Raw genomic sequence first — 24,523 nt, 5'->3', positions numbered from 1 at the left:
TTTTCCTTCGTATTTTTATTCGCGTTTGCACTCGACGATCCAACGAACTTAATATTTGTGTATTAAGATATTATACTTCTTTCATTAGAAAAATCTTCTGAATTCTTCTGAGAAACATTGAATATGTCGTTGATTTACATGTTGATTTTCCATTCAAAAATTTTTTCCACGTTGTAAGGAAGCATAATTATATTTTAAAGGGATATTTTAAAATACATCGTTTCACCGTCGCTTCAACTACTTCCTCCTAGTAAATTGAACTATTTAAAATACATACAACAAGCATATAACCACAAAAAAAAAGAAAGCAATGCAACGAGGCTCGAAATCGGTTTTCAGTTAGCGGATCTCGGCTATATACATAATGCATAACCGTGCGCATCATCGTATCTCCATTTCGTCCTCCTCTAAAGGCGGGAAAGAGGCATCGTTGTATCGAGAAAAATGCGCGGGGGCTCGTCTTTTCTCCCGTCTTGTCCCTCTTATCGTCCTGGGCGACGGCTGCTCGACGAAAGGTGACGACACGTGCGCCAAAGTGAAAATGTATGGCCTTGCAAGCGCGTGAGCTGACTCCCCGGAGCGAGACATCTCTAAAAAGAGATTCTCATAACTCGATTCGCGGTGGACCAGGTGACGAGCTATCGAGGGACGTTAAATTGTTCTCGATACCGTTTTATGAAAGTTTCTTGTCGCCTGTGTATGTGATAATCGTACGACGTCGATGGATGTATTATCGAAATCTGTTTAGCAATATTTTTTTCAGTTAAAAGGGAATGCAATGAAGTGTATTTAAATACGAAATTTGTATAAATTTTTTTTTTCTGATCCACTTCCGATTTAATATTTTCTAAATTATTTAAAATATACAAATTCATGTATATTTATTAATTCATCAAAATGTTTGGATCAATTTCTTAAGATTATAAGAGAAAGTATCCAAAGATTATTAATTTCTCATATAGATACGTTATTTCATTCTCCAAATGAAAATAAATTCATCGTCTGACTAATCGTTTCTTATATCACTTATCCCATAACCCACGAGATTGGCAATTTTACAAATTCACAATTTACAGTCCTATTATTTCTTGCTTAAAATATCGACAACCCATTTACGTAACTCTCATACCAGCCACCACTCCCTCGCGCAACCCACATCCCCTCCCTCCCCCTCCGCCCACCTTCAACATCCACTTCGTGTCCACCGAGTCGAGCGGTGTCTCATTTCTCACGGCGGGCATTGCGATCATCGACATTTACCTTGGCGGAAATTCGAGCCAACCGCGTTATTAGCTGTAACTCGAGGTACACGAGGAACGTGGGACGAAAGCTGCATAAATAAGCCGAAGGAAATTTGCAATTATGAATCGAGACTAGAAATACACGGCTGCTGTCCTCGCCCACCGTGCCCCCTCCCCGCGTCCCCAGGGCCCCCTCTTTCCATCCGAAGCGAGTGCATGCACCCGCACCACCGAGTTCCCGCAGAGTTCCACCAGGAGGGTGTGTCGCAGGAAAAGTTGAAGGAAGCACAGCTGACGAGTATGCAAATGCGAACCAACTATCCTGTGCACCTCCGCGACCCTCATCACGCGGTCCTCCCACCCGTAGACGAAACAGTGCAATCCCTGTGTGCGAATTCGCATTAGCGAGCAACTTTCTGCATTCGAGCTGTGTATATGTGTATGTGTGTGTGTGTGTGGGCGGATATGAGAAAGAGAGAGAAAGAGAGAGACAGAGAGAAGAAAGGCATTGATGATTTCGCTACGCGTTTAAATGTAGCGATCAAATTGAATTCGAAACGAAAGCCTGAAAGCTTCGAGATTTTCTTCCTCTTTTGTATAATTGAAAAGACATCTACGGTTATTATATTAATTCTATTATATCTTCTGCCATTACCGTATCCTCCGCTATTATTATACTTATCGCCTCGAATGCCACTTCGTATTTTCTATCCTATATGGAACGGGGAATCTCTGTCTCAATAAGAAAATTACCATATTTCCCCCGATTGAAATTTTCTCCACACGGGATAAAATCTTACTTTCACGGCGAAAGTTCGTCGTCGAGGAGGAAGGAAAATCTTCTCGAGATCAGTCACGCGGCCGACTGCCAGCCGCAGCCGCCTCGTCTCCATGTAGGTTCGAACCATTTAGTTCAAACATTTCTTTCCATTCGCTAAAAGCATTCCCGGCCGCGGCCTCGTCCTCGATGCCATCTAACTTACAATTTAAATAAAAGCAAACACACGTAAGACCGTCGACCCCCGAAGTATGCCGATGCTTACCTCGTATACTCTTTCGATACCTATTCCGACGCGGGAGAAGTTTCAATGGGCTGCAAGATAGAGAACAGTCCCCGACAGATTCCGGGAGGGTGTGATGAATGTTCTTTAACCTCGCCGCTTTTCACCCTCATCCCTCCGCCATCGAGATCAATCGCGAGCCTATTCTCGTTGAACGTTCGAGAGTGCAATGGCTCGATAAATGTTTCGTCGCGATCAATGATTATCTTTGTCCTATTGACTTTTTCTTCGAGTTAAAATTCTCATTACATTTCTTTAATATTTCCTTCTTCGATAGTTATTTTTCAATTCATTATTTTTTAAATTCAACCTGAAAATTATTTCATTTATCGAATTATCAATTTTTAATAATAAGATAAATTTTTAACAATAAGATAAATTGTTTATGAAAACGCTTCCTATTTAATATTTAACAAGAGCAAAAAAAAAAAAAAAAAGAGAGAAAAGGAGCTATATTCCATCCGAGATCACGTACAGTTTCGATTCGAGAACGACTCCATCCACGGCTCTGTTAAATTGAGCCCGACTGTTGGCCTTTTGCCTCCACACACTCTTGTGGATCATCCTAATATCGGATCGGTCGAATTGCGAATTCGACGCTCGTAAAATTAACGAACCTTGTTGCTTCCCTCCCACTTCCGCCCCCTCTCCTGCTGTCCCTTGTTTCTTCTCTCCTCGCCAAAGATCGAATTCCTCCTTTGTACGCTGCCTACAGTGCTTCGAGAACTATTCACCAACTTCTTTGTGCGAAGCAATCAGGAAGCCGGAGTATAAACGCTAGATACAAACGGCACGTGCCGTGAAATTCATTGTCTGCGTTTCTAACTACGGCGTATAACGTATAGCTCCCTCCCGATTACAGGATTGAAAATAGAGCTATTACAATTGATCTCGCTCTGCAATGGACGTTTCTTGCATGCGTTCGACAGTGAACGCAACAGTGATGAGATAATGAAACGTGCAACGAGGTCTTCCCTCTCTTGCATTATATAAACTTTCCTCTCCGACTAGTGACTATACGTCTCTATAATCAATCCCAAAATTTTTCTATATAAATGATAAACTGTGGCCAAAAATATTTGCAACAGAGCTAAGATGAGTACTGAATAATTTCTAAACCTAAGAATCAATTTGTATCAAATTACATTCTTACAAAACTACAATTACACAACTTTATAAAAATACAATTAAAATTCCTATATCTAATTAAACGAATGCTTAGACGGATCGTTTAAATACGAATCCTTTTCCGCAATTTTTATCACCATTATTGCGCGATCTTCAATTCGAGAACACTTAACAATATTGAAATGACAATATTGTCGATCGAAAGAAAATTTTCTTTTTGCCACGCGTCTCCCTCGAAACGATACGTTTCACCCAAATTTCATCCGGGTTGGCAAGCGAATCGATGCCTGACATAAGATATTTCCCACACACGACCACGGTTGATTTAATAAATCAAATCCGCTTTCGTTAATTATGCACGTCATTTCCCTCGGAATGATCGTTCCGGCAATTAGGATTCTCGCGATTCTCTCGCCGGCAAGCGCGACGATGGCCCTCCCCCCGATTCCCTCCATCCACAACGGGAGCAAATTTCCCGACCTACGGTTCTATTTGAGGTTGCGCTAAGCAAGTTAGCACAACCCCAAACGTATCGCGTTAAATTATGCTCAGAAGGCAACGTCGCCAATATGTACGCAACGCGCACACATCCACGCGTACGTGGTTCCGCAAGCACGCGCGTGCACCGCCTCTCGTGCCCGCGCCGTAATCGGTTACGGGGGCGAAGAGGGGGTTTTCAGAAAAATGGCCCCGTGTACCATTGTCACGCGACTCGATGCTCCGACATGAAAAAGGAAATCATCCGTCTCTATTTTCTTCGTTGCCTGCTTGGCTGTCGTGAAACAGCCCACCTGCTGCGAGAAAGGGAGCTGCTCTCCTCTGCGTTTTCGCGAAATCGTTGCACGACGCGGCGGTTGCATGCGCGACAATGACAGGAAACTGGTGGCATTAACGTGCACGTTCTTGCGGCCGGTGGGGAAAATAAATCACGCTTCTGCGATGAATATTTTCCTCTTCGACATTTCTTTTCTCTCCTCTCCCCTCCTCGCCTTTCGTTTCCAATTTTTTAATACAATTGTGTTCCCTCGTGCGAAGGATTTTTCGATTTTTCCCTTCCTACTAGTGCGATTTTTAATTATTTTTCTTTTCTTGGATTTATTATCGGCGAGGTTGTGCGAACGTCCAGCGACGTTAGATCGATTAGATTATTTGTTTGTAAGAATTTAATTGGATAAAAGTACCTCAACATAGATTGTAAATATATAATACATGTTGTTTCAAATAATTCTTTTAAAAGTTCTTAATATTATTGGAATGAATTAACGAATCGTTAAAATAAATACCAGTTGGTGTAATTTTATTCAGAGAGAGATATATTAAACGTGGTGATCATTCCATATTGATGAATCAAGCAGAGACGATTTAACAGCGACACGTCTAATTACCAGGCTACTTCACAATCGAATACAGATCAGTTAACGGAATTACACGATGCTTAATATATCGACCGTCTACACGATAACCATCTCCCTTTATGATGTATGCTTCTGTCATGTCGTAATCGATCGTCATAGACGTTCCATGCCGAGTTCATCAGCTTGCGTGTAATTGACTCTATGACCAAGTTTTCAGGTTTGACTCGATGCTAGCGAATAGCAAACGAGAAAGTTAATCGATAAGAAAATTATTAGCAAATTTCCTCATCTATCAGCACCTTTTATCTTTAAGAGATAAACTCGTGAATATCTATTTGAATTTGTGCATCCACTCCTTAATGGTTAATGGTTTAAAATCCTGCACGAGAAATCGTGTGATATCCAAAGATATCCAAACGCTTTTGCAATACTCTTCAGTTTCTTCAAATTCTACAATATTTCTTCAATCGAAAATCACACTTGAGAAACTCTTGAATTGAAGAATTCAATCTAATTAGAACAAAAGCTATCTCGAGGAAATAAGGAAAAGATTGGGAATGGAACGATGGTAGGTGAAAATACGGAGACTTCAACGCGGCAGAAAGAAGGTTTCACGGCAAAAACGAGGAGGTTATAATCTGAACTCACTACAAAACGACAATGAACGAAGGAGGAGGTCGTATTGGCGGGCTCTCCTTGAAGGGAACGGTAGCTGGTGCCTCCGGGGCGCTTTGGGGCCTATAATCATGCGTCTTGATTAGTGCCGAGCGCTCAGTGATCATCCCGGGTCTCTAATGCCTCTCTGCCGTGCGCTCTAGTCCTCTCTAGTCCTTGCTGCTCTCGCTTCCTTCGTACACGAAACTTGATAATATTCCTTGCCCGAGACAGACTACCAGGTGGCTTGAAAAACTTTCCTACGTGTCATCATATTTTTCCATCTCATCAATTTTATCTCGAAATTTGTTCACGTTCAACAGCGTTCAATCTTCAATAAAATGATCGTTGGAGCGATAGATAATCAGAAGTTAAATTTGTAATTCTTACAAGACAAATATTATCGTTATTATTTGGTAAAAGTTTTCAACAAAGTCGAATTTTCTTCGAATTAAATTCGATTAAACATTCGATGAATTTCGATAACGAAGCTTGAAGAAATTAAATAAATTCTTTCAGGCTCGAGTATTCAATATTGCAAGTATTCTTTTGAGATTTACTCAACTCGTGGAATTGTTCCTCCTTGTTAGAATTATAAGAGCAATGGCGCCTTAATTACGTACGTAGAAATTCCCAATCTTCTCGAATTCCTTGTGACGAGAAAATAATAATTAGTACACCCGATACATGATGCTGATGGCTGGAAGAGGCGTATGTGTAAGCGCGAGATAGACAGGTGTACACGGTATACACGGAGCGACGTCCTAGAACACGGATGAGCCTGGAGGAAACCATTATAGACTCGTGTTCTCGCTCGATCCTTCTATCTGTCTCTCCCTCTACTTACAATCGCTTCCTCTTTAATGCAAGAGATAACCCCGGGCGATACATATTCAAAGAAACGAGTATCCGAATTATTTCCAAAATGCTGGAATACTTCCATCCAACAAATACGAGATATTCACTTTTAACGTGAACAAAATATTTCACACTTTCTCTACATTATTATCACGTACTCAGATCTTTACATCAATTTTACAATTTGAAATTTTCCAAGTATAAAAATATAAAAGAAATATGGATTGAAACTTATCCAGAGATAAAACTTCTCATTTTAAAATCTTCATTTTTAAAATAAAAATATCGTAGAATTCGAAATACGAATACTGAAAAAAATATTCTCTTCTCGTGGATCACTTCGAAAGCACAATTATTCTCGCTAATAAATCCCGTAAAACCGCCATCCCTAATACCTCGAACGCGTGCGTTCACCGTCGACCACGTCACGAGCCGACTAATTCGATACACTTCCCGATCGGTTTTCAAATAAAGCCGACATCCAAGCATCGTGGGAGGAGAGGAGCAGCCCTGGAGGAAGGCAATGGGGGAGGGTCGCTTCCCGATAGGTAACCAAGCGTAACCACGAATAGTTGTAACCAGCGCTAAGTGGAGTCGTAACTACGCGGGCTCGTGGGTCTGGAAAGTCCTGGCAAAGCGCAAGATTAAGCAAATCGACGGTCGGCCGGCGTTTAAGGTCCTGGTCAATGGCGTGGAAGAGACGCGGAAGGAGGGCCGGCCGAGTAAGCAGGTTATAGAGGCGCGGTTCTACAGATGGATAGGTAGATAGAGGTTGGTTTGGGTGGACCAAACTGATACAATTAGATGTGATCTTAACGCCATAACTCAGGTCTAATCTCGGGGTCTGGCGCAGGCATGGCTGAATTTCGCCTTCCGGCCAAGGCGCGATTCACTTCATTATTCATCCCGTTTCTGCTCCCGGCCCAGTTTATCTCTCGCCATCCGAACCGGATGTACAACGAACAACCTATCGACCTATCGACGTGCCGTGTTTCGCGAGCTTCCTCACTCGGTTGGGATACGGCAACGGGAAATGGGAATCGAAACAATTATCGGTGCCTTCGATGGGGTCGAGGTCATTGAATTCGTTTCGAATCCTTGAAGAGATTTGAATATGAGTTTTTTTTATCGTTGTTTGGAAAGGAGGATGAGAGTTATCGATATCGATTATCGATTTGAAATATTTTTTTTACAGAGTTTACAAGATGATTAGTTTGAATTGTTATCGATGAAGGAAATCGAAGCTCGTAATCTTATATATGTTCATTGAGGATATAAATATGTATATGAGAGCACTATTGGTGATCGAAGTTCGTAACGCGAAGATCGTTGGAAAAGGGAACACTTTTTCACTTTAATAAACCATAACTCTGTTCGCCATGAAAACGAGAGACACGTTAAAATCTCGTCCGTGAAAGTCTGCCTGCTCGCCAGTTATTGACTGACTTCGTTTATGTACTCTCGGTTTACGATGCCACTAAAGTCACAGGAAAGCATTCAGAATCGGACTGTTAAAAATAAAGCGGCCGTGTCCCGTTAGACTTTTCGTATCTTATCTCGTTTAACATTCCACTAAAATTAAACTTTTATAATTAACACGTGGAAAAGTTATTAATGGAAGACATTTGTTTTAAATTAAATATTTTTCTATTAGAAAATTATTTAAATTAAAAGTTGAAAGATACGTAAATTTTTTTAATATTCAAATAGTTCGACAGTCAATGATACCGAAAAGGATAAGAAGAATCGATTAATTAATTAATTAATTCGTAATAGAACGAATTCTCACAGATTAAATCATGGTTAGAAAAATATTCCAACAACTGCTGTATGCCTAGCGAGAATCGCTCAGTAACTAAGATCAATTTGCTTTGCGAGCAAGTTAGATGGTTTGGAAACGTACGACGATAGTTTCTGACCCATTTACCCAAATCTAGCGAGCATTCAGAATCGGAATTAAATGTTCTGAACGAGGAAAAAAAGGAAAAAAGAAAATTTCACGAACGACGAAACGAAAAAATATAAAAAAAGAACCTAATCGTATGGATTTCAGGCCAAGGAAAATTCACAATCCTTTTACACTGATTTGATTATAAAATTATAACTCGTACTTAAAACATACTCTCTTCTCATTCCATCATCTCCAACCAAATTTAAAACACTTTCGATTTCTCTCAGCGACGTGGAAGAAAAGATCGATCCCCCAAGAAAGACTCGACAATATAACAACGAATTCAAAATACCAAAATAAACTAAACTACTCGCTTCGCCATTGAAAAACTATTCGATACTTTGAAAAATCTTATGCAATCTCTTTTCACCAAACTCCCTTACCCAAGTTTCTCTCCTCGATCAATATTCGAATACCCTCGCATCTTGCTCCATTTTCTAATTCAATTCGAAAATAGCATCGAATATAATAAAAAATCTTCGCTCTCAACTCGAACCCACCCGACGTCCAACAATTCGCATCGTTTCCCAACGAAATTCGGAGAGGAATCCCTACGTGACACGAGTTTCACCGCATTCCCAACCGACCAATCACTGCAACGCCCGACTCCGCCACGTCCCTGTTCCCCTCTGTTTTCTATCTCCTCGCGCGATACGCACGGCGGAGCCCTCGCCTCGTCGGGGGCGAATTTCACCTACCTGTGGCTTCGCCTAGCGTTTCACCGAGGTGCACGACAATGGCTGCGAATTAGCGTTGTCGCGCACACATACGTCATATCGTCTGTATCATCAGCGTTTGATGGCGCGGAAGACGCGGCGCGGTTGCCACCGGTTGCCGTAGGGAAGGCGCGGCTAGCCGCTTTGTGCCATCACGGTGATTATATTGCTGTTTCGGCGAGAAACATCGAGTCACACGAGCGATTGTGCGTGCGGGATGGTGGAGGCGGGGTGGTTGAAGCGAGAGCGAGACAGACAGGGATGAACGTGGCACAATACGTCGCACAGGGCGTCGCGTATTCAACGCGTCGTTATTTCGAATCCCTGTTGAAACACAGGGACGCGTCTTTTGTCAGGCTCAAGACTCGGATACTCGGTCGTATCCTCGCCTCTCTAACGCGCGACAGTTTGCGGGACAATGCGCAATAATGAACCATCTTATATCTTTGGTAAAAAAAGGATATCGATACGACGAGACACTTTCGAGGGTGGTTTTTAGGATGCATTTTAAATTGATCGAGATAATTCTAATGTTGTAATAAGATGTTATTGTGAATATAATTTAAATATTCAGTAAATTCTGGAATTTTTAAGATCCGTATTTTCTTTGATTAATCTTTTGTTTAAAAAAGAAAAGAAAGAAAATAACGAAGTGATAAAATTACCTCGTTAAAATTTTGCAAATAATATTCAAATCGACGGCGCATATCCTCCAATATCTGTATCAAACCGAGCAAACTTCTCTCAACGTTCAGACGTTCCATTTAAATAGCCGTGATGCTCGGTTGATTGCAGAGTAACCAAGCGAGTAGATAAAATCAGACAAATGGAATGCACTCGCAGATGGCCGGAGGTAACTCGTTTTCTTTAATCCGACATCCCGAGTTGCTAGCCCAGAGGAGCTCTTCTCTCGGAGAGAGAAGATGGCGCGCGCCGTTTCTTCTCCCTCTCTACACCCTTCTCTCTCCTCTCCTCTCCCCTTCTTTATCAAGCCGCGAGAGAAACGTTTTGCGGTAACGTCGTCGCTCGTGACGCTGGCGGTTGGTTGTATTTTTTTTTTTTTCTTTTTCCTTTCTTTCTTTCCTCCTTTCCTTTACCATATTATTTATGATATTAATTTCGCCCCGGTAAAGGCAGCCCCTGCGGGAGTTGTAAAGCGGGCCGAGGCGTTCCTCTCTCTTCCTGCGATATCATTGTCTCTGGAGCAGGGAACCGCGGCGGCCGAAAGGAGGAGGGAAAGAAAAGGGGTTCGACGAGAAACGGCGTGAATAGCGGGCCCCCTCCCTTCCACGAAGAGACGAAGAGTGGAAGGAAGGCTCGCGCCGTTGGTGTTCCCGGTTGAAAAGAGGAACTTCTGCAACGACTTCTCTTCTCCTCGCTTGGTTCTCGAGCCGGATTGTTCGTGGGAAGGCGGCGAGAGAGAGGAAGGAGAGGAAGAAGAAGTGGAAGAGGGTCCCTGGTGTCAGAGGTGTGTCGGGGTGTCGTCTGCGAGAAATCTCGCGACGAGCCGAGAAAATTCCACACCAAGTGCCGCGGCGTCCCTTTGATTGCCTCCTCCTAGAGGACTTCTCCGTAATAGTTTCCGCGGGAATTATCGGCAACTCTCTAGAGTCGCCCTGTTTATAACTCTTTATAACAATTTTCCCAGTTCTTTCCACTTCAGAAAAATAATAATAATAATAATAGATGACCTCATCGAGTAGTCCACAATATCGCAATTTTTCTTGAAACAGAAGGCGATTAATATTTCCTTAATTTTCCCATTTGTCCAATTCCTTCAACAAAAGAACGATACACTTGGAGGAACACTTGCTCGTCCTCACTTTCGAAGAAGAAAGAAAGTTCAATCACGATTTTTCCTCGAATATCGAAATTGGCGAGAAGAAAGAGGGGTTGGTCCGTCCCCTCCTCCCCCGAGGCGCGAGTAAAATCCAACGGATAAGTAAAATTTAAAACCGGTCCCCTCTCCTCAAATTACTTTCCGGAGGAGTGGTGGAAGAGGAGTGGAGGAAGCGAGACCGGATGATGGCTCGCGAGATAAAAGCGAGCACGGCCGGGAAGCTTCGGTTGCCACCGAAAGCTCAAGGCCGCATTAATCTCGGTAATTACGTCACCTCTGTTTATCCCCCGCAACCTGCTTGTTTCTCTTTCCATCCCCTTATCCCCCGTCTCCGTTCCTCTCACCGGCTCTTTCTTTGTCCCGTGCCCTGCCCCCACCCCGCCCCCTCCTCGCACGGATCTCTTCCGCGGTCGAATCACTTCCGAGAACACCCTCCAACGAGCCCGAAAGCGCCCCGCCGCAAAGGGATGACGGAGCGGTGACATTTTTCATCTGTCCTTAATGCAGTCGAGAAGTAATTAAGAGGCGTCCGCGAAAAAGGCAATTAGACGTTGTAACCTCGCACAATCGCCTCGTCAATAGGGATGAATCCCTCGACCTGGGGGAACGAATGAGGAAATTGTTCGTGAATCTTGCGGACTTTGGTTGGGTGTTGGGAAGGTGGTTACGATCGGATGAAATCTGCGTATTGTAAATATATTATAATTGGTTATTAATATTTTTCCAACCGAGCAAAATAATAGAGTTTCTTTTTTTTAATTTTAATCTTTTTTTTAATTTTAACTTAATCTCAAAGTTTCCAGTTTTGAAATTGGAAAAAATTGAAAAATTCGTGAAAGTGGACGTTTGATCGACAAAGGAGAATTGTGACAAATTGTTGACAGACGAGTTAAGCAAGTGGAAGATTGAGCGTCGCAGAACTCGGCGGAAGAAGAACGCAAGAGTGACGGCGTAATAGAGAGCGAAAGGAAAGGAAGGGTGGAAAAACAGGGAAGAGAGGTGCGAATGTGGAAAGGATTTGAGGGAGTAATTAGAGGGAAGCACTATTATGAACGAGTCAGTGAACGACTTGAAAGAAAGAAACACTGACTCTTATTTGCTTGAACGTACACGATGAACCTACTTTACTTCCAACTACACGTGCTTAACATTCGTGAAAGTTAATTTGCAAAAATTAGAATCGGATTTTTAATCTTAAAGGGGGACGAACGAAGATATTTATGATTCAGAATTTTTAAAACAAAATTTACAAATAAATTCTGTCAACGAACAGACATTTTTAACGATGAAATTTAAAGAATTGTAAAAACATCCGTACAGGACACGAAAATTGCGATTAATTCAAAGGAAATGATATGTTGGAATGGATTGTAATTAGATAAAACACAACGATGTTTCGAATATTTTGCATGGTTGCCAAGTTAGGTGGAACAATTTATTGGCAAGCGTGATTAGATTTCGTTCGCGCTCGATGTGGAAAGGAACAGCCCTTTGCCGAACGATGTTGCTGGAACCACGTTTTCCCAAGAGGAGGGAAGAGGTTACGGGGAAGGCAGCGTTATGGTAGACCGCAAAACCAACAAACGATATGCTCGAAGAGACTATGGGCCCATATGTGGCGAGGATTCGTACGAGATGAAAGCACTTGTCCTAGCTTTCTCTAAAAAATTAAAAAAAAAAAAATCGAACGATATTCTACGTATAAGAGGAATATTTTAATTCCATCAGATTGAAAGAAAACTCGAGAGGAATTTTTGATCGTACGTGGAAGAATCCTTAAACGAAAAAGATTATATATTCTTCGACGAAATGAAAGTTCAGATATCTTCAAGGCCAGTTTCGTGATTACAATTGCGATCGATCGTTGCGCGTTAATACGCGTTACAGTAAATTCGTTCAGGGAGCACAAACACGGGAAGGGTGCGTTTCGAAGCAAATTGCCCCTAATTCAGCAATAGCATAGCTTAACCACAAAGCTAGCTAATTCAACGATTAGACGTGTACAAGCCAGCGACGTTTGCTGCGGGCGGTGCTTCGACTCGCGTGAAATCGATGCACGCATTGCTTACATCGAATATCAGATTCCCTCGCGAGAATGAAACAATTTTCTACGATCTGATCTGACGTAATTATCTACTATATCTATTACTATCCGAAATTTTATAGAAAAAAATCAATCAAACGATCCGTTTGATTCTCTCGAAGAATTCCCCAATGGGAATATTTTTCTCCGTTAATTGATATTTTCGATTCGAATTCAAACGCGCAAAGTTGGCGCAAACTCGTACGTAATTAGAAAGCCATAAGCTTCGCATCGAAACCGCGAAGACGCGAAGGCGGAGGATCTGTTCGATCGGAAGACGCGGCTCAGATTTCGAAGCCATCTGGCTCTGGTATTTCGTATTTGGGATACCCCTTAAGGGCCTGTCCACAGGGCAACGGTCAGTCGTTGCGGTCAACTACACAGCTTGTCTGACTCGCCTTCGTGCTTCGGGTCCTTTGGTGATTAACGAGAGGTCAAACCTACCGCCACCAGAAATACGAGCAAATACTCTCTCTCTCGTGAAATTGGGTTCCAAAGCGAGTCCTGATTGAGGTGTCTACCATTGCGGCCTCCGACTACTTCATCCTAGGCCCAGACTATCCGCCACTGGACGTGAGGAAACGCGCTCGACCGGGGTGTGCAATGTACACCAAAGTCGAACCAGTTCCAACTCTCTTACAGCTCTCGATTACACAGCCACAATTTTGCAGAAAATTAATCAAATATTGAATCTTTCTTAATTTAACTTCGTCCAGTATTATTGGCAATAATATTTTTATCTATAAATGTAAATAATTTTTATCTACAATCTGCTCACGAAAATAACGAACAATTTTTTTTATATTTAACGAAACTTCATGAACGTAATCATGACATAGAATTAATTTTCTTTCTTCGAGATATCTTTTTGGGTGAAAAGGGTGAAATCAAAGTCTTCTTAAATCGTAAAGCAAAAAATGTACAATACGAAAAATCGTAGATAATTAATTTAGAGATGAAAGAATTTATACGTTCTTTTCTAAAAACTATTCACGATAAATGGAACACACAACAATCTATAAATGTAAATAATTTTTATCTACAATCTACTCACGAAAATAACAAACAATTTTTTTTATATTTAACGAAACTTCATGAACGTAATCGACATAGAATTAATTTTCTTTCTTCGAGATATCTTTTTGGGTGAAATCAAAGTTTTCTTAAGTCGTAAAGCAAAAAATGTACAATACGAAAAATCGTAGATAATTAATTTAGAGATGAAAGAATTTATACGTTCTTCTCTAAAAACTATTCACGATAAATGGAATACATCGTATCGGTGGTAGCGTAATTTATATTCCGCTATCAATCGTATGGAAAATCCAAAGTAGTGGAACACCTAATCAAAGGAAGCCTCGAGGAAAGTACAAATGACTCGCGTCTAAGAAACGAATATTCGTTATCAGGGGACCCGGGAGTTTATTAGTCAATATAGAATGCTTAGTGTCATATCCCATCAAACGGAATGCCAGCGAGAAGAAAGAGGTTCGTGCGAGGCTGCCACTTTATCGGATTAGTCAGTCGCGGTAAAAGCATCCAGGAAAGGCGTACCCTCCAATTCGTTAATTTCCTCGGCCTTGGTCGTTTCTTTCGCGGTGATATTAATTGGACCAGGCGTTCACGAGAGTCTGCCGAGCTATGAGAATATAGTAGATGCCGTACATTATACAGGAAATACAGTTTCTCTCCATTCTCTCGCGTGACGTAAACAGGAAATTCGCAAGATTCGATTACTTACTTTAAAACTTTATCAATGATAAATATTCCCGTCCAAGAAATTATTTTCGTTTCATTTTTTCATTTTCGACCGATCCTTTTTTAAATTGAATTTATCTTAACAATTTATCTTAACTTTCATCCATAGAAATATGCATTTTTCTATTTTCTAAGAACGAATTGAAGATTTAAAACAATGATTTTCTCAGTAACGCTGAGTAACTTTTCTATAATTCATTTCATTATTACACAAATAATGCAACAAATATTAATCTCAATTTGCACGATAGATATTCCAAGGAATCATCACATCCATATTTACGCCACTTTCATTTCCGTTCAAAATATAATCTTCATTCATAGCCTATCTTCTAATTCTTCACCACCCGTGACAAACAGAGAGAGTCGTTCTATCGGCACGACGATAGCCACGATCAACGCCGGCCGGCAAAAAAGCCACGCTCCATTGTGAGAACGAATCGAAACCGGTCTCGTCCCCGATCTGGCGACGAGTAGCTTTTAGGAATTTTTTTTTTTTTTTCGTCAAACACTGCAGCCGAACTTTTTTTTTTTTTTTATTCCAGCGGAGTATTGTTTATTCAGGGGCGTATCAGCATTGGCGAACCACGGGAGGAACCACGACGGGAAGGCGGACGAAAGCGGGGGAGGGCCGCGTGAATGGCGCTTCCGGTGGGACGACGAGCCGAGGTCCGTAGGGCTTCGCAGACTCTCGCTTCCGGTCAGGCGTCCTACCCCATCGAATATACCCCCCAGTCTCCGGATTTCCCCGTGCTCGCCACCCCCATCGCAGCCTCTTCCTCCGATACCTCTCCTCTCCCTTCTCCCTTCCCTGGGGTGGAGGTGTTCGCTTGCACATCGGACCCACCAGCGTTCGTTAATTAAGATATCGATTCTTATTGTCCGCCGGCTGCCGAGTCGAGCGGACGTCCTGGCCGGCGTCCGATTTCACGCCCACGGTGCGCGCTCTCGGTCATCCACCAACCCCTTGTATTCCTCCCGCTCGTGTCTCCGATCCGCTCCTCCTCTCTCATCCTCTTTTTTCGAGGTTTTTCGGTGTTAAGGTTTCGTCCAAGGGGCGATCTTAGGCGCGATGCTGGTGGAGAAACGATGTATTTCGAGGATGGGAGTTCTTTTTTTTTTTTTTTCTTTAGATTTGGAGATTTTTGAGATTTTCGCGTTATTTAAGCGTTATTATGAATTGAATTCATCGATGATGAAAAAGAAAAGAGAAAGTAGTTAAATGTTTTATCTAAAGATGTGTTTCCAAAAGTTTCTTACGAAAATGGGCAATGGTTTTGAAGTTAGGAATAAAGTTAATCGGTAATTTATTAATCAAAGCATCGAATAAATTAATTTCTCAACTCCGTAATACCACCGACTCTAAATCTTAATCTTGATATTTTATCAAATTCTAACGCTATAAATTCAAATTTCATATCTCACATCAAAGGATTCCTCTAAACTAAAATCTAAACTTTTCAGTACGTAATAACGAAACTCGTCTGAGATAAAGAAACAGGATCGAATCTGGAGAAAAAGCATTCCCCTTGAGAGAAAGATACACGGAATCTCGGCGAGGAAGAAAAGAAGGTAACGCGGCACGCGACTGGCCGAAGGGTGAGCCCGTGGCTACGTGAGACGTCCGTGGAAAACCTCAAGAAGGGTAAGGATCGTAAAGGATGACCAGGGTTGTCACCCGATAAATATCTTTATGGCCGAGTCCTCTCGGCCTCGCCATTCATCCTGCTCGGCTCCCTCCTCGCGAAGGTACGCCGCAGAAGGCAAGGCCGAGAGGTGCAAGCCACCGTATAAAAAGCGGATACAAGAGGGGGCCCCGCAGAGAAGAACGGAATCGGGTAATTATGAGGATTAATCTTAAGTCCCGTAAAGTCCACCACTTGTGGAATCTGTTCCCCCTTTCGTCCTGGCAATCGTGCCCCCCCTCTCCCCCTCTTTCCTTCCTATCCGCGAGAACGATGAAAAATCATCTCCTCCACCGATGCCAGAGCCCTTTTGTTCAGCCCTCTCTAATACACCGATATGAAGTAATTTTACAAACTAATAACTTTCGGCCGGGTGTTGTTCGCAAAGTTTCGTTCCAATTTTTTTTTTTTTCTTTTTTTGTAGATATTTTTGTAGATACATTCCCAAAATATATATCCTTGAGACTATTTATCGAATAACTTTCAATATTTATATTTCGTTCAATCAAAATTCAATAATCACAGAAGATAATAAGCGATCCATCTATAAACAAATAAAGAATTCTTGAAAGAATCAAAGAGGAGCGAGGAAAACAGGTCTTTAGTTCCTCCTTTTAAATCCAATCTCTCGCATTATTCAACGATCTCTTGATCGTTGATAAAAACGCGGCAAGCATAACGAGATCGACGGGGACCTCCGTCTTATGGAAATTTTCTTCAATAATATAATTCTTCCTCCTTTTTTTTTTTTTTTTTTCCTTGCCCCTCGTTTCCTCGATGGGCGTGTGCACGGACGGCGTACGTAACGCACATATGTAGAACGTGGAAGCTACAGGTGTCAGCGAGAGCAGTATTTTTCAGCGAGCTGTGGACGAGGGTAGGTAGAGGTGATAGAGGAATACCGGAGCGAGATGGGAAGAGGCGGGCGGGCGGGTGAGCAAGGGAGAAAAATAGAGCGGGATGAAAGAGCGAGCGAGTGTGCAGGCGGAACGAGAGAGGGCAATAATGGGAAAGAGAGGAGGATCGTTTCACCGTGGGTAGCAGTGTGCCGAGTACCGGCACGCACGTTGAATCTGCTAAACGTTCCCGCTCGTGCGTGAAATGCCTCGATATCACTGTTTTATTTCGGCTCGTTCGTTCCGTGCCGCTCTCTCCGCTTTTGCAATTCTATCCTTTTCACCCCCCTCCCCTCCCGGCCCGTTCCGTTGCAATCCCCTTTCTCCTCCCTTTTCCCTTTTCCTCTCTGCCAGCTCGCGCGGATTTGATGACCCTTCCTGTTCGATTTCATGATCGTTTAATCGCCCGCGATTAATTAAAACTTGACGATCACACGACTCGTCGCACGCTCTCGTTCGACTGCAATTCGTTTCGAATAGGATACACGTGATGTGTGTATTTAGCAGCACGATTGTTTTTTAGTAGATAAACGTTCAATATTATATGGAAAGTCGAGCTTTGCCTTTTAAGAGGTTAAGCAGAATAAGCAGAGAAGACAAAAATCTACACAAATCATTCACAATGTTTCCCTTCGCAAAAAGTAGATTAATCAACGCTAACTGTCGAAGAAGCATTGGACCAAATTTCTTCTATACGCGCATAACTTTCACGCAATATTCCAATATCCACCCTGGCGAAAGACGGATTCTTTCCGAGAGAAGGTCTCAGAGTAGGGAAAGGGCCGATAAATCGATAAATCGCGAAGTGGCCCGTTAGGCCAGTTTAATTAATAATTATCGGCTGGAAGAGGAGCACCTTGCACAATGGCGATACTTCCTTCTGGCGTAATCCTTGGAAGATTAACGAGCCCGTGCCAGGAGGGACCTCTCTTTCCCTCCTCCCTCGTCCATTTTCCCTTCCGCACCCCTTTCCCCTTCCCCACGGCCCGCTCCCTATCTCTCTTACAGCCGCAAGACGCCATAGCGCGCCTTGCGGTGGTTGCGGCAAGAACCCTCGCCGTACCCGCATTAACGCAATTATGAATTTGTCGCGTTGGGATCTGACAATACAAGATGTCGCTACCACTCCTCCGCCTCGCCACCCTATCCGCCACGACGTCCTCCGACACCCGGCCAGACCGCCACCCCGCATTTACACTAAAACCAATTCCGCTTTTCTGCGGGCGAGAAAGAAGCGGCGATAACTTTCCGCGTGGTTTTGGAACAGAGTTTAGATTGTTTCCACTCGCTGCTCTTCGTATATCTTCTCCGTATTTTGAAATTTTGAAATTATTGTTTACTGGAATCTATACTAAAGACAGTGATCTTCAAAAAAGTTGATACTATAATTACTATTTTGTTTCCTCTGACGAAGAATTATTTTTAAGTTTCTTCGATATCTATACTTTCTCGATCAGGATAAAATGATTTTAATCCTGATTTTACTTCCACATTTTTCGATCTCATACGAAATCATCGTTTAAAATTTCCATCTGAAATTATTTTATCGACGAGCTGGTTATCGTATTTATCTCACGATTTAATTCTCGAAACGGAATCGGCTTTTCACTTTCGAATCGATAGGGGTTGCAGCGAATCGCGTGGCCGCTTGTTAACCGCGTCGACCGTTTCGCGGCAAGGGAAGCGAGCGCAGTTTCGGCCCGGCTCGAGTTAGTTTCGAAGGGTGTCGACGAAAGCAACGATCCTCCGGGTTGCGTGCGGTGGCGTACAATGGCTAGAACGACGGAGGATCGTTGCGGCGAGCCGCAGGCGACTGCTGCGACCGGTTCCTTCGCGACAAATTCCTTCTGGCCTTCGAGAAACGAACGACTAACCCTCTCCCTTTCCTCCTTTCCGCCTTCGAATCGTTTAACGTCCAACTTTTTAATAATAACTGTGCATTAAACTGAACGTGTTATACACGCTGCATAGCGAAACTGACTCGAGAAACTTGAGAATTTCTGGTAATAAAGAAGGTGAACTAACTTAACCTTATATCTAGAATATTTCGTTGTTTTTAGTTAAAAAATTTTTCAAATAAAAATTTAATAGAAAGGGGATGTAAATTTTCACCATCGCAAATCCTATATATATATATATTTTCTATATCGAATCCTGCTCGTTTCTAAATTTCTCCTATCTTAAATTTTGAGTATTATACGCAAAGTTTGATCATCAACACGACAAACCTTCCCCTCTCGAATTCCATTCTATTCCATCAATCGAAACAACCCCGTCGGTTATCACGGGCTTTTCCGTCCAACATTCTAACGCGAGAAAATCAATCGACGAGGTGCAAGGATCCCCTCCGCTGTCCCTTCCCTCCTGGTCAAGTCGGACCAGGGTCGAGGAGAGTCCGTGGCTTGGCTCTAAACATCGAAACGCGGGGGGTGGAGAGGGGCAACGTGGGTCGAGCGAACGCCTAGTCAGCCCTTAATATCGTAAGAGCTGGATCCACGCAAACAAGCCGGCGGACCTAACGCAACCGAACGTTTAAGCACTGGAAAGCCCCGGCCTTAACGTTCGACCGCCGCTGGCCCTATTATCGCTAACTAATAAGGGACCTAATTGAAACGTCGGCCTTTTGTTTCCAGTACTCGAGCGCTGCTCGATTTTCCGACCGCGCGTTGTACACGCCACTGTTTGACCAGCCGGAGAGAAGCGAAAGAGGGAAAGAGAGAGAGAGAGAGAGAGAGAGAGAGTGGGAGGAGGAAGAGAGAGAAAGAGAGAGAGAGCCAGGGGGCTCAAGTACGGATTGAAATTAATTTTCGAACTCGAATCTCTCCCTGGATGAATTTTCACCGAGCGCCTCGAATCCGCGCGAAATCGATTCCTTCACAAGCCCTTTCGATCACTTTTAAAGGCACAGACTCGTTCCTTGTCGAATTATTCGAATATATTCGAGTCGAGTGTGTAGAGATTGTGTATTGTATAGATTGTGGTGATTATCCATTGATAATTCCATTTCTATTCCATCCTTTTAATAAGAATCATTCTAGGATTCTAGGAGAATTTCTCGATTATATCAGATTGTAAAATATTCGCGCATTTTTCGCGAATAAATTTTCATCATTTTCACTTTACAATAATAAAACCTTACTACTTCTATCAATACTTATATAAATATTTTCTATTCACCGAATTATAATTGAGAGATCATTTACCCAAAATGATTTTTATTAATATCTATCTGGATATCGCCTGTCTGTTATTCTTACGACAGTGCACGAGAATCGAGTGGAGCAGGGGTGTGTAATCGTATCGAGCGATATCTCTGGTGGTTTTCGTCGCGTCGTCCATAACTATTTTCCGGCGAGGGAAGAGGAGGAGGAGGGGAGGAGCTCGATTAAAGTAATCACTGTCATCAAGAGAGATCGCTTCTACCCTCGCGGTGATCTACGGTTACGGTGAGGAGGAGCGCGACGCCGTCCTCGCCGTGTGGACGACCGCGTATATTTCGTATTCCACGCATACATCCGCGATGCCCACTTCGAACAGGATATTATTCCTGCTGGATGCAATCATATTAGTTTCCGAAGTTATTAGAATATTTATGCGAGGCCGACGTGGGGTTATGCATGATGCCAGGGCCTCCTAGCTCTCCCCACGTCTACGTCGATTCGCATCGTGGAAATCCTTGCTTATGCTCGGTGGAAATCGGGAAAGTACTTGGTCGATATTCGCCTTCGGAAATTTCTCCCCCTCTCCAGCTCGAGCACTCGCTAATTTTTCATTATTATATTAATCAGGTATCATCATCGTGTTAATAGGTATTAATTTCCTCATAATTTCCTAAGAAATGTTATCTAAATAACGATTTTTTTAACAGTAGAAATACTCAGACTTGTTATTTTGAAATTATTATTTAATAACTTTGATCGAAGATACGTGACGTTACTTTTATCCTATATTTAGTTATATTTTTGGACACGACGTTTCATGTGAAAGAAATATTAAAATATAATTTCTGGAATAAAAAAACAACAAGTCTCAAATGACAACAATGACCACGATATCAAAAGGAATACATCAAACGGATATTTCATTTCGGATGAAAAGTTTTCAATACAAATCTTAGACTCGCGTTCACTTTTCACCGAGATAAAATTCGACGAGAGAAATTTCGACAGAATTCATCGATATTATTGGTTAAACAATGACCCGATATGGATTAAGCATAATTTATAAGCGACTCGCACATATTGAGCATAGATAGGCGGGCCACACGTGGACCGCATATTTATTCTATTCGAGTACACGCGAAATTGGCCAAAGTTTCGAAATGTCGCTTGTGCTTCGGCACGGGTGACTTCGCCAGTTTCGATATATACGCACGAGGCGAGTATCTCGTCGTTAGGACGTTAAACGATACCGTTCTGTGTGTGCGTGGGTGTGGAAAGTTTCGAGAGAGAGAGACAGAAAGAGAGAAAACGGCAAGAAAACGAGTCCGCGGCGTCTGTCGAAATTCGAGAGGGCAAAGCGTCGAGAAACGACGACAGAAAGAAGGGAAAAAATATTGAAAGAGAGAAAGACTTACCTTGCTGGCGCACAGTTGGACTGACCGTTCGTGAAAGATGCAAATCGTCCGTGAGGCCACTCTGTCGAGTCTTGCTCAGATACAACTGGAAAACAGAGAAGGAAAATTTTATTCTCCTAAATTTTTACGGATTTTCTTTTATATCACTGCAAAGACATTTTTTTTTATTTTCTAGCTTTTTAAACTCGCTTTATTCAATAATCTTTATTTTATTCATCTCCTCTGATCCATCGATCATAAAGTGAAAGAAATATTTAAATTTACTAACAAACCATTTAACAAATTCAATTTCCAATTGCTTTTCGATTTTATCCGTAGCCATTGATCAAGCAACGATTCAACGCCATCCACGTATATGACGATACGTGAAAGAAAAGATTGCAAGGCTCTGAAACGTTTCCTTCCAGCCAGGAACCCCGCCACTCGACTCTTCGTTCCGCCCTCCAATAAGGAAGTTCTGAACCGTCCGATCGGCGAATTTCTGTATCCCGATCACGCGCTAAGGGTGAACCATCCCCTTTAATATTAGGACCGACTCGGACCGACTCGTCTTGGTATAAAATAAAGGGCTGACATGCGAGCACGAGGGTGGAGGTGAAGAGGAACAAGAGGAAAGGCGGGCGAGATCTCGAGGAAGAACAAGGAGACACGGTGGGGAAGAAGGACGGGCAAAGGGAAGGGTGGCTTCACCACCATCGTGAGGGATGACTGAACGAGTCGGTTAAACGGGCGTCTTCTTTCATAAATTTCAAGGGGCCGCCGGATAAAGGTTTAGAATAAATCGTTCGGCCTGTTATCCACTCCAACGTCGGCGGATAACGCTAGATCAGTTATCCTGAATGCCTTCTTACGCGGCTCCTTTTGTCCCCGCGTTACCGCAACAATCGTTTCGTTCACGTGGATAGATTAAATAATTTTTCTAATAATCTTCTTCTTAAGTTTCTTGAAATAATTTCGAAGCAAGTTAAAAGTTATTTTTAGATTGAAGACTTAAACGTAGAATTCGAATTCATAAATTTTTTTAAATCTAAACGTGCTTTTGTTGAGATTATAGAGATAATTACGATAATTCGAATTATATAAGAAACATGGTAGATTAATGAGCAATAATCTTAATAAATCATTCAATATTAGAATAAGTTTTCGATCTAGCCTAAAAGTGATGAATCTTGAAATAATTTTGCAAACAAATTAGATTATTCATAAATGTAAGATGTAAAGATAGAATTCAATTACAAATTAATTAGTTTCTCTAACTAATTTATAGATGACGTTAACCACGACAATTCGATATAGCATTATAATGAACGGATGAAATAATTTCTACATAGTTTTCTCGCGACTTTACTTAACCAAAATCGTCAACGAAAATCCATTTTTCCAATAAACGGTCTCGCGTTAGGCGTCACGTTTCCATTTTGCACGCCGTAACTTGCGTCATGCTCGCGTCTGAAAATGCGATATGAAAGTGGAAGAAGCGGGCCTGGAACGCTCATAAATACGTCCTCGAAGATCGCACAAATCGCTCGTTCGAGGCCAATCCCCTTCGACGTCTCCCGCCAGAGATACGAGAGCGGGAACCCTTCTTCGTCTCTCGCGGGCAGACACTTCAGGATACTCTCTAAGCATATACGTTACATCGACGTGTATATACGCGCGCCACGTCGATATAACCGTCCAGGCATATAGACACTCGCGATATAGGAAAAGAAGGTTCGGCAAGGAGGGGAAGGGCCATTTCGAGAGGGTGATTCGCCGAGAAGGGCAGAGAGGGCAAACCAGCCAGAAAGCCAGTCCAATTTCTCAAACCTGTCCAATCCGTGTCGTATGCAAAATCAATCACGCGCCAACCTCGCCCGCCACCCGTCGAGACCCCCACGAATTTTCAAATCCGACCGAAGCCACGCGGTAATCCAACTCCTCGGGCGAAACTTCTCACCCATGCCCACGATGCCCGATCCGACCATCTTTTTCGTTCTGCTGCTTTTTTTCCCTTTTACTTTTTTTTCTCTATCTCTTTCTCTTATCCATCCCTTATCTCATTCTCGTCGACTTCGTTTCACGGCAATCGTACACACACACATACGTACACACATGTTCGATCCGATGGACGCATTGTTCAAGTTAAATTCGCGTCGGAATCGAATCGAGGAGGATGTCTGAATTTTTCTTGTCCATTCTTGCGACGATTGGTTTAGAAGAGAGATAGAAGAAGAATGGAAAGAAATTTTTCAGAGATAAGATTCGAAGGAAAGAATTGGAAGTAAAGAATTGAAAAATATCGTTATTAATTAATAGAGAAAGAGGAGTAATTTAATTTTCGAAATTAACTTATATCGAATTCGACATTATATCGATGCGCTTTTGAAAAATAAAATACGAATCAAAAGTGATACGATTGTGGAAATAAATCTCTAACAGACTATTTAAATTATTAAAAAAAGAAAGAGAAGTGGGTAGAGCCAGTTGCTCGAGTTCCGATTTCCCAACTTCCCTCCATTCAAACGACCATTTCCTACATCCAATCCTTAAACTTCGAGCCATACATACGAGCCGCACCGTGCATTTTCCCCGTGCATCTATTTAACAACCTCGACAAAGCCCGATCCCCCCTCCCCTCCTCCTTCTCCCCTGCTCATATAAACGGCGAAACGAGACAAAGCTTGCGCCCAGAGGAGCTAGATGCAAATACACCTCGAACCCGGCGATGCGTGCGCCCGA

General features: G+C 42.5%; 1 protein-coding gene across 1 annotated transcript in view; it reads right to left on the bottom strand.

The window, feature by feature from the left end:
- LOC122720398 overlaps positions 1 to 24,523 on the bottom strand; it is a 282,956-nt gene that overhangs the window by 108,878 nt on the left and 149,555 nt on the right. The window contains exon 2 of the mRNA XM_043947100.1: positions 21,803 to 21,887. Coding sequence (XP_043803035.1) covers positions 21,803 to 21,887 — 85 coding nt within the window. The remainder of the gene's footprint in view (positions 1 to 21,802; positions 21,888 to 24,523) is intronic.

This window comes from Apis laboriosa, unplaced genomic scaffold (genome assembly GCF_014066325.1).
Source record: "Apis laboriosa isolate Shangri-la unplaced genomic scaffold, ASM1406632v1 scaffold12_cov154, whole genome shotgun sequence".
Lineage (NCBI taxonomy): Eukaryota > Metazoa > Arthropoda > Insecta > Hymenoptera > Apidae > Apis > Apis laboriosa.
The sequence above is the reverse complement of the archived record's forward strand: the minus strand, read 5'-3'. Positions and strand labels throughout refer to the sequence as shown.